General features: G+C 36.7%; 1 protein-coding gene across 3 annotated transcripts in view; it reads right to left on the bottom strand.

Moving 5' to 3' along the window:
• Positions 1 to 15,582, bottom strand: part of LOC149781486 (uncharacterized) — a 65,740-nt gene that overhangs the window by 15,805 nt on the left and 34,353 nt on the right. For 2 of the 3 annotated variants that reach the window (XM_089935569.1, XM_089935570.1), the window contains exons 3-7: positions 13,583 to 13,681; positions 10,481 to 11,463; positions 9,370 to 9,639; positions 4,769 to 5,362; positions 3,323 to 3,486 (exon numbers count right to left, since the gene is read on the bottom strand). In XM_089935569.1, the coding sequence (XP_089791695.1) occupies positions 3,323 to 3,486; positions 4,769 to 5,362; positions 9,370 to 9,639; positions 10,481 to 10,745 (1,293 nt within the window). In that variant the 5' untranslated portion in view covers positions 10,746 to 11,463; positions 13,583 to 13,681. The remainder of the gene's footprint in view (positions 1 to 3,322; positions 3,487 to 4,768; positions 5,363 to 9,369; positions 9,640 to 10,480; positions 11,464 to 13,582; positions 13,682 to 15,582) is intronic. The other variant, XM_089935571.1, reaches the window with a different exon arrangement.

Raw genomic sequence — 15,582 nt, 5'->3', positions numbered from 1 at the left:
ATATTGGGTGGGGGAGGTTGGACAAGTGTTCAACCGTTTTGGCCCCAATTGGGACAGGATAATCATTTGCAATAAAAAGTAACCTAGGACAATGAGATCCGCTGCCGCGTTGAGCAAGCCTAGAAGACAAAGGAATTCCCCTGCCGATACAATTTTACTCGAACGTAAAGAAGCCAACATGATTCGGATTTTCAATGCCTAAGGAAGACGAACCATGTTGCATGTGTACTGAACTCCATACGTAGGTGAACAAATTGTTGCGATTGTACTAGGTCGGATTTTTCATTGTTGACGAGAAGCCCAGGCTGGAAGGCAGTGTAACAACGGTTATCATGTCGTGTTTTGATAAAACTCACCTGATATTTGTGTAGGATGTCGTCCAGGTATCTTGATGTTGCCAGCGTAGAAAAGTTCCGGATATGCATCATTACTCAATACATCATACGAGTAAATTCCCAGGGGCTGATGTTGAGTCTCAATAGAAGTGACATGAATTGGTATACGATGCTGTAGGCGAATCGCAGAAGCGTCTTGGAAGCCTAGTGAATAGAGACAAAAAGGTATGCGTCTTTTAAGTCCACGCTGATGGCGAAGTCTCCCTCGTGGGATTTATTCCAAAATGCACCTTGGTGTTTCCATTTAGAACTAAGTGGCGCGAATGAATTGATTGTGGTCGCTAAGGTCGGTGACCGGAGGCAGAGTGTCATTGCCTTTGGGACCACGAAAAGTCTGTGATAAAACCCCGGAGAAACGTTGAAACGAACGACAGACCCTCTTGATACTTTATCGACTTTGGCTTGTGAGAACTGTGGGCATCGCATTGTGGAGCTTCGATAGGACAGTTTTCAGAATTTAGTTTCCTATGTTTGACCCCTTAGTCCTTTTGTTGATTTCCCGTAGTATGACTGCAATGACGCTGTGGTTCCGAGGGAGAGAAATCGGACTCATTGGTGGCTTGTTTGCAGATATCTTCAGTGTGGCCTTTGAAAAGGATGCATGAAGGCCGCGCTCTTATCTTGTTCTTTTGGTGGTCTTTCAGGAAGGGCAGGCAGATAGCACAGAGTTATGCTCCTCTAATTGTAAGTTGTAGCTCTGTTTAGTATTCGGGCCATTCTTGAGACCGATTCCCATGCATGCCCTGAAGGTTTCGTTGTGGTAGGAGAGAAAATGGGTTCCTTGTGTTGGAAGATCGCCACTGAGACGAAGTCCAAGATCGAAGCCACGGAAGCGATATAGCGCACTGCCGAGTGTCATCAAAACCATCTGATCCATATGTATGGGGTGTGGCTTTGTCATCCTCAAAGAGGCGATAGCACTGCCGACTGCTGAAGTTTCAAATACAATACTGGTGCATGGCCAATGCAGAACGGCCGACAAACGAATGATGAAGGCAGGTAACAGTCTAACAAAGCAATGAAGCGTAGAGGTAAAATATAATGACAATACCACTTGTAAAGAGGAAAATTATAAGCCTGTGGGATCTCACATGAGATGTTAGGATACAGTGTGGGCGCCAAGCTATGCCAACTGATGGTTAACTGGAAAAAAGGGATAACAACCGATCTCAATTACAATGCTACATGTACGGAAGTTCAATGACGGCACATACAGGTAGAATCAATGAAGCATGGCGTTCCTATGCTATGGATGCCGTGCTAAAGGAAACTCACCTGTATGTACCAGAAATGATGGAGTTAAGGGGAAATAAGAAGTTTCTTGAGAGCATAAAGACATGCACACATTTAAATATTGTATCCCGAACCTATCTTGTGAAGTCGCACAGGCTACCCGTCAAAGTGACTAAGTCCTTTTTTGATATGATGGAATGCTTATACAGATAAACATAACTCAAGTGTCGCCTTTAGAAACACGCATGAGCAGAAAGCTACTGAGTAAACCTTGTATAGTCAGCTGACCTGTAGTTATCCTACCAGAGTGGAAGCAATACAGAAATGTACACAAGTGTCTACATTACACATAAAAAACTTCACATAGATACGTACAAAGCAGGTTCGACAAAATATATTATGAAATTACCTGTATGGAAAAAAGTTCACAGACCAAGTGTAAAAATAGAAACATTTAAGTTGGCGCCCGGACGCTACCAATACTTTGGAATATACACTCACCGATATGTACACTTTCGTAATGGAATTACACATATATTAGAGATTTTTTTATAAGCGCTATAAACTTGCATGTACAAATACTTATAGCCCGAACTGAATGTGAGGTCATTTAGGCTCCCCGTGCAATTACCTAAATGTGTGACGAGACAAAGTGTTAGCAAACTGTAAATACAGAATGGTTTTGGAATAGGAAGAGAAAAAGCTGGAAACATAGATGCAGCATACTTTCCTTAGAACTGAAAAAACACATCCAACTTGTAATGGTATATCTTCAGCCTAGATTCTGGCTTTTGCTATGCCTCTTGTGACGATAGCAAGCTTCTTGGCACGAGCGGAATTAGCAACGGAGTGGTTCTTAGATTTTGCCGCCAAGGTTTATACATAAGTAGATATCACATGGGTCGGCAGACATCTTTTAGCTCCCTTTAGCTCAAAGTAGTGTCTGGGAGGTCTGAATATGTGAGCTAGTAGTAGTTTTCCTAAGGTCATATGATTGGGTAACGTATTTAATGAAGAAATGAAAAGGTACAAAATAATAAAATTTCTCGAGGAAAGAATTTAAATTTGCAGAACTGTTATTAATATGTACTCATTCCTTAAATTTTATACGTGTGAAAACTCTTTCCAACTATTGAGCCTGATTATAGAAATGCAAATGGTTAGTTGTGAGAGTGACAAATGGCAAATTGGTTTTGAATTCCTTGGAAGTACTCTAAGTGTGCATCACAAACTGTTTGTTTCAAACTGTGTGCTTCTTTCTGCCGACCTTCTGGAAAGATATGCCAAGGTTGATAATATTACACAGTCTAACGGCGGTATATTAAGCGCACCAAGACTGACAGAAATGCTTGAAAACAACCATATCCAGCAGGAGTTATGTTGTTATTTAAGAACATAATAACGAACATACTCTATGGTACTAACTGGGTTCCGTCGCTTTGTCATATGTTGTGGTTAAAAACGGAGAGAGATTTGAACATTTATAATGAATGGAGAGAGTTTTATCTAGGCATGTTATTATACATTTAAAATATGAAACCTTTGGTTTTTAGTTGTTATGATATAAAGGGATGTAATATATCACGAGAAATATATACAAATATAGGGTTCAACAATGATACCAAGCTAGTGCGAATAAACAAAACCATGTGATCAATAAAGTGTCAGAACTAGAAAAGATCATATTTTATTACCTCTGGTACTTTATCCATGTGCGTAGCAACCATGATTACTGTCGGGTATTGTTCTGCCTCGTGTTTGTTAGCATCGTTTCCAACTTGTTGTGGAGTACGTCTTTCACGCTGTAGATTTGGTATGCCATGGGAAAATATAGAATTCATCCAGTATACAGCATAGTCTGCCAAAGAGAAATAAATGTGTACAAAAGAAAGATTCGTCTCTAATAGAGTTTAGACAGAAATAAATAAAGACGTTTTCTGTAAAATGTAGGTTTTCATTGACTTTTATTTGCCTAAAGACTTTTGAACAGTTGCGAGCTTACCACATTAGCACAGGAGGAGGTTTAGCCGGTATACATAAATATACCTACAAAAATGTATTACAATGTGTTCAACTTCTAACATCCAAGATTGTAATAATTTGATTTCTCTTTCTTAAAGAAGTGTTAAATTTAATATAATCACTATGATTTGTGTACATACAGCCCTCTTGCAAAATCCAAGACTATGAAAAATTATTTTTTAGCTTTAGATGACTGACTGAAGCTATGATCACACAAAGCTATGATCACACAAAGCTATGACCACACAAAGCTATGCTCACACAAAGCTATGTTGCACATTATTTTGCAGATTGTGCTCCATCGCGAATTCAGAAAACCTCGATGCTTCGTAATTCAAATCGCCGTGTAAGAGAAAGAAAATGTAATCGAAAAGACCTATCATTTAAAATTCAATGCCACGTGAACTTGAATTTGAAGAAAATATATCGCAAAAAGTATCTTGTAATAATGTCTCATTTATCAAGTAGTTCCTTGCTTCTTTAGAAATAATCTGTAATATATTACCAAGCTAATGATATCATCAACATAATTGTTATGCACGGCAAGCTAAGGATATCATGAATTTGATTGTAATACACGGTCAAACAAATGATATCATCAATATAATTGTAATACACAGCCAAGTTAAGGATATAATCAATATAATTGTAATACACAGCCAAGTTAAGGATATCATCAATATAATTGTAATACACGGCTAAGCTAAGGATATCATCAATACAGTTGTCATACACTACCAGGCTAAGAAAGTCTTTAAGAGGCAAATTGGTTTCACTATTATGCATCGCCTTCAAGAACTCAGGCGAATCATAGGTTAAAAGATAAAAACGAAAAATAATCTTGGTGCTATTGAAATCACATCACAACATTGCTCTGGATGACTGTTTGTTTAATTGAAAGAACCATATCACTGCAGTGCAATGAAAGGGTGGAATACCATTTTACCTAGGAATGTATGTTATCATAAAAAACAATATTACGAAAAGTATCTTTCGATAAAAATACAAACTGTTCGGTACTCTCGCTTGACATGGCAAATACGTATGACTTTATCGAAATAAATGTATCCATTATAACTTTATTACTTATTGCTGATCACATACTTTTGGCAACGTACCCTGTATACTGCACTTTTTTCCCCCACTGAAATCAATGCTGCACACATCCCCCGCAACTGAATCATTCAGAGACTTGCTTGCGTCAGTGACTAGCAGATACAAGGTTCGCCAAGACATGAATGTCTGATGAGTTGAATAATAAACACTTTCCCCAGCAAAATCCAGCATAGTAACATAGGAATAAGCCGTTTCAGAATATGTGCGTGCTCTGTTTCTAGTAACAAACTTATGAAAATATGATTCATCTGCCCTGTCTGTGTTTATGGTTCTATCCGTACTGACACAATCTATACCATCTTCAAATGACTGAATGTGATCGATCGGTGGCTTCTCTGGATCAACCGCAGGTTTTCTTTCATAAATAACGTCCACATTCTCATCACGGAGAAGGTTGCTGAAACTTGCTAAGTAATTTGTGGTGTCTGTCTTATGAAGTTCTGTTATTTCTTTATTTTGGTTTGGCTTGTTAGATATTTGGAATGTGCCAAGATTAGGTAACTTCTTCTCCTGTAGAGTATTGCTTCTTGTCTCTTTATTAACATGGTCGTGGATGATAGCCACAAGTTCTTGATCAGAATCTGAGAAGCGATTATCTGAAATTTAGATATTGAGAATTCCAATTTTTTCTAGTAAACTATGTTTCTTGGAGAATATTTACCCAATCATAATACCTTAGGAGAACTACTACATGTACTACCTCTCAAATACAGCCCCCCGAGATCTACTTGTAGCCAAAGGGAACCAAAACTTGTTTGCCTACTATGTGGTGTCGTTCAGATTGATCACCCCTTAGGTATAAGACTTTGCGGCAAAGACTAAGAATATGTCAGTTACTAATGGAGCGGATGTAACTGCGTGTGTATGTATGTGTGTGTGTGTGTATGTTTTTTTTGATTGGGTGAGTATCCTGGAAGAAACATTTTACTAGGAAAAATTGTTTTATTTTTTAAATACGTTACCCAATCATAATACATTAGAATAATTCGTACATGGTGGAATGAGGTACATCGGAGATGTCATCTCCTGTTCCCTAAAGTATGTAAGACAGCTTCTAGGTAGCCCGACTGGAGATGACTCCATCTGTCGGGACGCGGCTTCAAATAGCGAAAAAATCCCGCCCAAACGAATCCGCCGCAAGTCGTGAAGCCGCGTCTTAAGAAGACCTGGATCGACCTGGAAGGGTGACCTGTTGATATGCGGATATAGGTCCTACCAGATCAAATTAGGCCCTTTGGGATGAAAGATCACGGAGATAAAAGTTATATAATGTGGACTCCAATCTACATCCCACATCCTGAATGATGTCGATTAGCGAACAGTTCCAATGAAATGTTAGGCTGGCGGCAACTGCTCGAACCTCTTGAGCCGAAGTGCGTAATAAGTTTATTTGAGCTGGGATTATTTACCTATATGCTGAGTGAATAACCCATTTAATCCAGGACGATAAAGTCTGTATTGATATATCCTCCTGTCCAATCTTGAGAGGTAGAAAGAGTGTGATCTCCCTTGACGCAACGGATCTGTTGCTAGAGATGAGAAGGTTGGGAGTTGGTATTCTAACTTGCTGAAAACAGGTCCACCAACGGTCGGTTACATCGGGTACATATCTGAATAAAAATCGTGGAATGAAGGGACCATTCCGTCTTTATAAGTTGATTGTTCCGGGACAAAGATTCGGCTAGTATGTTAGGAGTCCTGAGATATGGCGAACTTGTACGTGGATTTGTTGCTGACAACACCACGTTCAAAAGTCACAAGCCAGGACGCAAATGTCTTGCGACATGGTTCCTCCTTGTCGTATGAGATATGTCTGCACTGTAGTACTTGGTTCCTCTTTTTCAGTTGAGAAAAGTAGTAACTAACATGTTCTTAGTCTTTGCCGCCAAATCTTATGCCTAAGAGGAGATCACCTTGTCTTTAGCTAAAAGTAGTAACTAGAAGGGCTTGATTTGCGAGGTATTAGTAGTAGTTTGCCTAAGGTATTATGACTGAGTATCGTATTTAATGAAACAACGTGAAATTATTGATAAAAATTAGGGATGAATTGGATGTTTATTTAGCATACCACGTTCTTGATAGTAGTAGGAGTGCACGACCGCTTAAAGTTTGGACATTAAATTCAAAATCCCATATGCTTACGGTAAATTATCATGATCATTCCAATTTTCTGAAAATAATATCGCAAAGTTATTGGACCATAGTAAACTTTAATGCTAGACGACAAACACATTTTCAAAGCAAAAATGATAAATTCAATATCACTACATGATAACATTTCTGGACCACAACGTTTGTATAAAACAAATACCTATCAATTCTTTGGACAATATATTAATTTCTTGCATTTCGTTGAGCACAAATTAAGTTGTTTGTTGCATAGCATAAAGAATGGTACAAAATGATTGTATTATATTGCAGGGTCTCCCAACTAAAATAAAAAACTGAACACCCCGATTCTGTCGTTAGTTTCACTCCCAGGATTCACTCCGCGACTGTTCATGTGCATTAGAAAACTTAATATTTTACAAAACGCACATGTCACGATATTCAGTTTAGAATATTCTATATTGCAACGGCCACAATGTCAACTATATTAAATTCAAAGGGTTAAGTTCCAGACTTCACATTCAAATTGGTGAGTACAACAAATGTATTTACTTTTTGTTTATTTATTATAAAATAGGATCATATGCAAGGCTTGTTTATATGTTTGTATTAGCGACAATAGCAGTTAACTTTAAATGATTAAATCAGCAGTTAACATTCAAATTGGTGTTTGCGACTAAATGGAGTGATTAATAATTATGTTGATATAAACGGATGATCATAATTATTTAGTACTTTAAGGAATTCACGCTTAGTTTTTGTTGGCTTCTTTTTCTTAAAATTGGTTGACCTACATATTGTCGATGAATAAAAAATGTTCGTTGCATAATTATGCGGCTTTGTAGCCATATTTGATGGAGATGAACAGTAGCTTATACTCTGAACGCAGTACTTGTACATGTACAGTCAAACAACGTGATGGTGGCAATTTCTGGATATGGATGATGATATGAGCACAGCAGAATAGGTTTTGTCGGATAATGGAATAAACGAAGAATTACATGCCGACAGCACGTAATTCGTACCCTTCCGTCCTCTAATTGGTATAGATAAAATTCTGATCAGCATTTAGACTGACAAGTTAGAGTTAAGGTAATCACAACAAAACCTACCGGAAAAAAGAATAAATATAAAATTACATGCCCAGGTTTATGTGGCATATCTTTCATTACAGTCGTTTCTAACTGCATCGCTGACAATTGAGTATTCTTCCAATAGAATAAATGCAACGAAAAATAAGATAGTGAGTTATCTGAATTAATTAAATTATGTTTGAAAGTGTAAAATTAAATTTGGCAAGGACAGTGCAATAATTATTTATCAATGAGTACTATATTATATTAATCTGTTAACATGTACAGGGACAAAAGTCGGTCACGCAAAGGTCCGGAAAGAATCAAGACAACACGGCAGGATTTTGGGAGATTTACTCATTTAAGAGTCCAGCCACTTTCTTCTAATCTAAATATAATCAAGAAAAAGACGTGGTCCAGGAATCCATATCCACAGCAGGAAAGTTAAGAATCTGATACCTCAATATGAGTTGCACTTCCTTTTGACGTTAAATAAAAAAAAACAGACTTGCTAATTTTTCTGAAGAAAGACGGATATTTAATAAAGTAGATATAGATTATTCTTCTTTAGAAAAACTTTAGAAATTTGAACAAAATGATTCCAAGACACGAAAACAGTATATTTATATTTCGTATAAAAAATGACCTGATATTTAATCTAAATTAAAATGTAGAAATAAGAAAAATATCAGTTCCAGATTTAAACAAAAACTGATTCAAATATCCTCCTAATTATTGGAATCATCCTGTGTTTACAAGCAGGAGGATTTCAAATATCCTCCTAATTATTGGAATCATCCTGTGTTTACAAGCAGGAGGGTTTCAAATATCCTCCTAATTATTGGAATCATCTTGTGTTTACAAGCAGGAGCGTTTTCAGAGGAGGTTTTGACAACAAATATATTTCATCTTATATTACTTGTTTGGAGTTTGTGCAGTCTTGCTTATGATCAAATAATGTTATTTTTCCAAAACTGTGTAACCATGCCTTGTCCTTCTTTATCGAAGCATAAGCGTAACAGAGCTTTGTCCCTTTTTATTCGATCATGACAAGATGGTGATGACTTTTTTCCCTGGAATCAGATACGAAGGATGTCGCATGGAAATATAATCTGTTAAATTATACAATAAAAATAGAAGCAAGTTGTTTCCTTTAGATCCCAGGAGATAGTAAGGAGTTTAAGATGAAAAAATAATGAAGGTGTTAATATAAAGTTTTTGTTATGGCGAACCATATTTCAACTCTTAGAAAGACATTTTTCAGTGTAACAAAACATCATTCGAAATGGATTTGTTTTGCCAGACCACCAAAATATAAGTCAGATGTTTGCGTTGGCTAGAGACTGTGTAACGGGCCGATGATAAGAAGACCCAGTAATAATGCCTATTGCATATATATGTATACAATGAGATGAGTATACCTGCTTTTTCCGGACTCCACACTTCTGTGGCAAGATTTATCTTGCAGCATCTGTAATGAATTTCGATGCCTTCTGTCTTATCATGTGATATATCTGCTACGTTTTCTCCAAGGATCCTTTTAGCCAGGGTTGTTTTGCCCACACCTTGATGTCCCACAATCATCAAACGAAAGTTAAAAACTTTCCGCTTTCCAGCCTGCAAAGCTTCTCTGTAGAGTTGTTGTGAGTGCTCATCCATTCTGAGTATTTCAGGTGGCAGTCTTATGCCACCTGAAATAAATAAAGACAATATCAGTTTGACAGCACCCTTCACTAAACTGACTAATAATCAATGTTCTCATTTGGGAACATACATAATACAAATTAATTTTTTCTCATGATTTTGTTTTAATATCCGGCTACTATTTATTAGATTTGAGGATACTCTTCATATTGATATGCCTTATTAAATTATAGGAATTTTTATTTTTAGAATCAGTAGGCTTGTCAATTATGATACCATTCCTTTGCAAGGGTATGATTTTTGTAGACTATACACACAGCTTTTATTTTGTGTATGTGCTGCAAAGTCATGCAGCCTTTAGGAAAATAGCTCTCGGCCAATTATGCAGGCAAATGCGTCAACATATGAAAGATTTGACCTAAACGCCATCATTTAAATGGCGAAATGAATATTATTGTAAGGACACTAAATAATTTTCAAAATAGTTTTCCTTGCCATTTTGCATATTTAAATAAATTATTATTTTTAAATTTAAGCAATCTAAATATATAAATATGAATTGTTACTTAACAATAGAAAGTGCGAGCTATAAGCATCTCTGTTGTTGTGCACATTAAAGTTCAAACAGTCGGCAACTGGCTTATCTGGTATTGAAGTCTTTACTATACAAAATTTTGCTTCGTTAAACAACAATAATTTCATGTAAAGCTGTTAGAAATTCTATTGTTATGTATAGACGGATATTTGTTTTATTTAGAAATGTTAGAAATGGGTATATTGTTTTAAGAGTAGTCAATATGAGATTTTGTTACAGGTAACGTGTCTCTTTTCTTGAGATACACCACAATTTATTTAGGTCTATTTAGTTTATAGCAAAACACTACTTACTAACATCGTGGGCATCGTCTTCTTGAAATGTTTCAGTCGCAGGCAACCTGGACTCATTTTTGGTTTCGACGACTTCATTATCGAGTCCCATTTCTGAAGGATTATCTTCTCGGAAAAAAAGCTTTGGCTGATGTATGATTGTGCCTTCACACCACATCATCTTAGCGCAGGTGAGAGTTGCAACACCGTCATCTGGTAGGTCATGCAATTTAGCTTCCATTCCTCTTAAGCTCATAAGTGTTTTAGTAATATTATTACAAATCATAAACCACTGGATAGAATTAATGTCGCATGAAATATCTTTGTATGGATAAAATTTTCCCTCACGTACGTCAACAGGAAAGTTTCCGATCTGAGGTGGAAATTCTTTTTCACCAAAGGGGATAATTCCCTTCACATGCACATATATAACAATACATGTCTCCTTAATTAGTCTTGCAGTTTGCTGCCCATATTTAATGAACGAACGGCTGAACGGCGAATGCCCTCGATGTTAGTGTTACACTGGTATAGCTGAGTGAGGTTGTCCTTAACAGCTTTGTCCACAGCTGCCCTATCTTCATTGCTTATTATTATTCTTCTTAGTTTTTTGTCGTATGTTATTTTACGAGACTCGTCATTTACGCCATATTCTTGACGAAAGACACATTCGAAGTAGCGGAATGGTATTGGCAGGTCTTTCTTCGACAGGATGGTTTTGGTGTAGTAGGGAATTAAAACAAATACAGGATCATGTGGAAACCCCTTTCGAACACCTAACCAAACAGTTTTTACTTGGTCCTGCAAATCAGAACCCAAACTTTTTGCAAGTCCGTTAAGAAACTGTTTCATTTTATCCTGATTGCAAAGCCCCTTCTCAAGACATGTTTTAATTAATTTATGTGGGATACGTCCTTCTTGAAACGTTCTCGTTGCCTCAGGCACATTTCCTGAATTTATCATTGGGATAAATATTTCGGTTGTCAGAATGGTCTTCTTTGGCTCTAAAAAACATTAAAACCTATTTATCAATGACACTAAAATGGATTCTGTTGAAAAATATACGACTGATATTTAAAGAATGGAAATGTGTTGCAAAGACAATATAATATTATGAATAGTATATTTTAATTTCTTCTCTATCCTTTTTAACTTGACCGGCCCATACATTTTCTTGTTATGTATTTTATATTCAGTCCCATTAGTTTAACATTGATGCTAATGGTCAACATCTAGCACTACTGGCCGTAGTTACGTTACCGCTTTCTTATATGCAAATAAAGTTTTCCCACAACGGAAGAACTACTAACCACGGCAAAATGATAAAAATAGTGACGGAAACATCGAACGCTGTCCCGTCATAAATCAAATGGCCATCAGTGACTGTAACCCTTATTACAAGACACAAGTTCTAGAGAATCAAAAGATCTAGCTCTCATCAATAGATAAATATGTTACCCAAAATAAAAAAAAAATTGAAAACGTTCAAAGACCTAAAATACAAACGAAAACATTCTGATTTATGTTAATATCAAAAATGGACTGCTGATGATCGCTAGTTGAAACTACGAGAGAGAGAGAGAGAGAGAGAGAGAGAGAGAGAGAGAGCATCAAAGTAACTTTTGAAACAATGTATCAGTCAACACCGTCATATGTATCTACAAGTGCACTTTTATTAATATTGGATATTTAAATATTGGGCCCTCTTTCCTTTGGCATTTAATGCCTCTATAAGCTCGGGCATCCACTATCACTTGATCTCCTGCTCAATATTTTCTACTGCATAGTAGTTATTAACATATGATTATTGGCATCTCTGTCCGTTTCTGCATCCAGTTGATGCGCTTGTATATATGTCACAAGCCGCGTGCGGTAAAACTGTAGGTGTAGTTTCGGCATTAAAATTATGCAATACAAGCAATTTCACTAGTTACCCTTTTTATATTGTACAATATCGAGAGGCACTGACTGTAGTTAAATTTTCACATTCACCACATTCTTGGATCCGGGGGGCTGAGTGGTCTGAGGCGCTCGCCTCTTTACAGATCACTCGCACATTTCATCTCTGTCAGCGCTGGTTTGAGTCTCATTAATGTGAAAAAGCTTGCCAGTAGCTTCCTGTGAGTGGATGATTTATCTTGATGTCTTCCCGGGTTGTTACTGCACCAAATATACTTGCCGCTAAATATAGTCGTTAAACCCAATAAAACAAATATTATTAAAAAAATACAAAAACACCTTCCATAAACAAACAATCAAAGATCTTGGTATGTCACACACATGCAATTAGCCTTATACGAGAAATTGCTTGTTTTAACGTTACAACCAATATCGCAGCTGCTACAATAAGCGCGAGAATAAAATGCAATAAAACAGCAATCTTTGATTTCTTGTCAAACAATATTTGCTCTTTATTCGTTGTTTCTTGCAGCATATTAATTTTATTACAGTGCAAACTAGATATGTTTAATGTAAATTATGCCGACTTGGTCTGATAAAGTTTGTCCTCTTCTTTATGTAGATCTTAATAAGATTGAGTCATGCAGTGCCATAGCAACATACAGAGACACGACGGCACTAGAATCTCCCAAATTTTGCTGATTTTTTTCTGACTCGGATGTGCATTATTATAAAATCGTTTGCTATTCGAGAAAACTATTCGAGAAAACTATCAAAACATTTACTGTTATTATCTCAGTTTATCATTTTCAAAGCAAAATGTATTCTCTTTCTAATACCCTAATTTACAATATAAGTATTTGCTCACCTAAGAATTAGAAAAAACCATTAATATTGCATATTATCAGATTATTGAAAAGTAATTATCTTATATATAAGCACGCCCATTTGTTTGTGTGTGTTACAGATGCCAATAAATGGTCGCGAATTCAATACTCGCAGCTGCATCCCAATTTTAAAAAATACTATTGTTTTTTTAAACTCGCTAATCCCAATTTTCTTCTCTTTTTTGGACTTTTTTTATTTCAGTCCTAGGATGGGCAATTAACCAAGCACAATAATTGTAGTCTTAAATGTTTATGACAAGTTTAATATTTCCTAGTAAAAAATTGTCTCAATTAAAAACCTTTATTCGCGTTATATCTGGTGTGAATTCCGTCTTACCGTTACTTGCGTATTTGGTACATTTCCTTCTTTCTTCACTATCTTCTTCCTGTCCTTTCCTTCGTTTGGAGCTTGTAGATGGAGAAAATGTGGCCATGGCTGTGAAAGTTAAATTATTAAAAGGCAATTTTTGATATATTTCTGTCGAAGTCTTCAAAAGATAGCGCAATTTTTAACAATGCAAATAGAGTTTTCCAAACTATTTAAAACCAACGATCGGGTAATATTGGGCCAAAAAGGCCTAATATGACTCATCTAGCTTACATACCTTATATGTTGACCGTTTCAGTATGTATAATTGTAGGAACGCATTATGTGTAAACTATCTCTCAAACTTTCATCTTGTTGATTTTACATATTTGTATGATGGTCTGATAAAACGTCTTTATAGAGATTAAAACATCATTAGCATGCACAGTCTCTTGCTCATAATCAATGTCATACATGATCTGGATGATAATAAACCGAAAATATCAAGCGTATGGCTTCAAGAGTGGTATCAAGTTCAGCGAACCATATGCAAGTCCACCTCAGTAATATATGTTGAACTTTACTTTCGAAATTGCCTAAGGTCTTGATGACACAAGCTCATATTTCGTACATAATCATCAAAAATTCCATAACCAAAGAGATCTTTGGGGCGCCACAGATGACTTTACAACCAATTCTCTTATCTTTCCCTGTTCTCCACCGCCATTTGGGAATCTCCATACCCAATGCCTATCCACTCTTTAATGTTGTCTTCCCACCTCTTATTCCGTCTGCCTCTTCTTCTGCACCCTCGTTCTGTGCCTTGCAAGATTGTTTTTTTTCTTCCCATTCCAAATGATCGTGAGACATGATCAGTTTTTTTCACAGTGGTCAAGATGTCTTCATAGAGGCCGATGTCTCGTTGGATCATGTTGTCGACCTTTCCTGGTTACATGGTCGCTGTATGAGATGCCCAAGATCCTACAGTAGCATCACATTACGAATACTGCTTAGTAGATCTGATGTGAGCGTCCATGTTTGACAAGCATACAGAAAAATGGATATGACAATCAGCGTATCAGCTTCATTTTGGAATCAATAGCATTGCTGGTGTCCTTCCATACTGGTCTCAACCTTGTTATTGCTGCTGTTGTTTGGGCAATCGTGCAAAGTAGTTCTAGCTTGGAGCCGTTATTTGTGAATATTTATCCCAATTACTTGAAGCTTTTTACTGTTTCCAGCTTCTATCCATTGATCTTTATTTGCACTGATGCCATTGTTGTTGTTTGTCATCAGTTTGTTTTTTTCGGCGCTAGTCTCCATACTGTATGATGCGGAGGTTGTATCGAGGCACTCAGCTAAGTTAGCCAGTTCTTTTTTTATCTCCTGCTAAGCAATCAATATCATCTACGAAGCGAAGGTTGGTGATTGTTCTTCCTCTGATGCTGACAGTGTCATCCTGGTTTTGCAAAGCATCCTGCATGTTCCTTTCCAGAAAAAGGGTGAAGAGTGTAGGTGACAGTATATAACCCTGTCTGACTCCAACTGGTATTTGGAACTAATCTCATCTGCTGCTATTGTTGAGGACAGTATTGGTGGCTTTGCCATGGAGGTACTCAGCAAACCGCACTAGGTTTGAGCTGATGTTGTACTTCCTCATAGTTGCCCAAATTTTACGCATGCCATACCTTGTCCATGACCTTCTTGAAATCTATGAAGACATGACAGTTTTTCTGATGCTGAAGGTACTTCTTTAAAAAGAGTCTGGGATTGAAGATTTGTTCTTTGGTGCTCCTTCATGCTTTTTAACAAGCTCAACCAATCGTATACTAGATCAATTAATTAATATACATGGATCTTGCTGAATCATTGTCAAACTGATCTGTGACCGTAATGATATAAGCATATCTGCTAAGTCGGATCAAAATAGGATTAGAAATGTGTCCTCCATAAGGTAACAAAGACAATCAATCAGATGCAAGATTAATTAAAATGAATGGATCATCCTATTTATCGAACGCATCTAAAAT

The sequence above is a fragment of the Sinohyriopsis cumingii genome, chromosome 15 (genome assembly GCF_028554795.1).
Source record: "Sinohyriopsis cumingii isolate HCF-2022 chromosome 15, ASM2855479v2, whole genome shotgun sequence".
NCBI lineage: Eukaryota > Metazoa > Mollusca > Bivalvia > Unionida > Unionidae > Sinohyriopsis > Sinohyriopsis cumingii.
The sequence above is the reverse complement of the archived record's forward strand: the minus strand, read 5'-3'. Positions and strand labels throughout refer to the sequence as shown.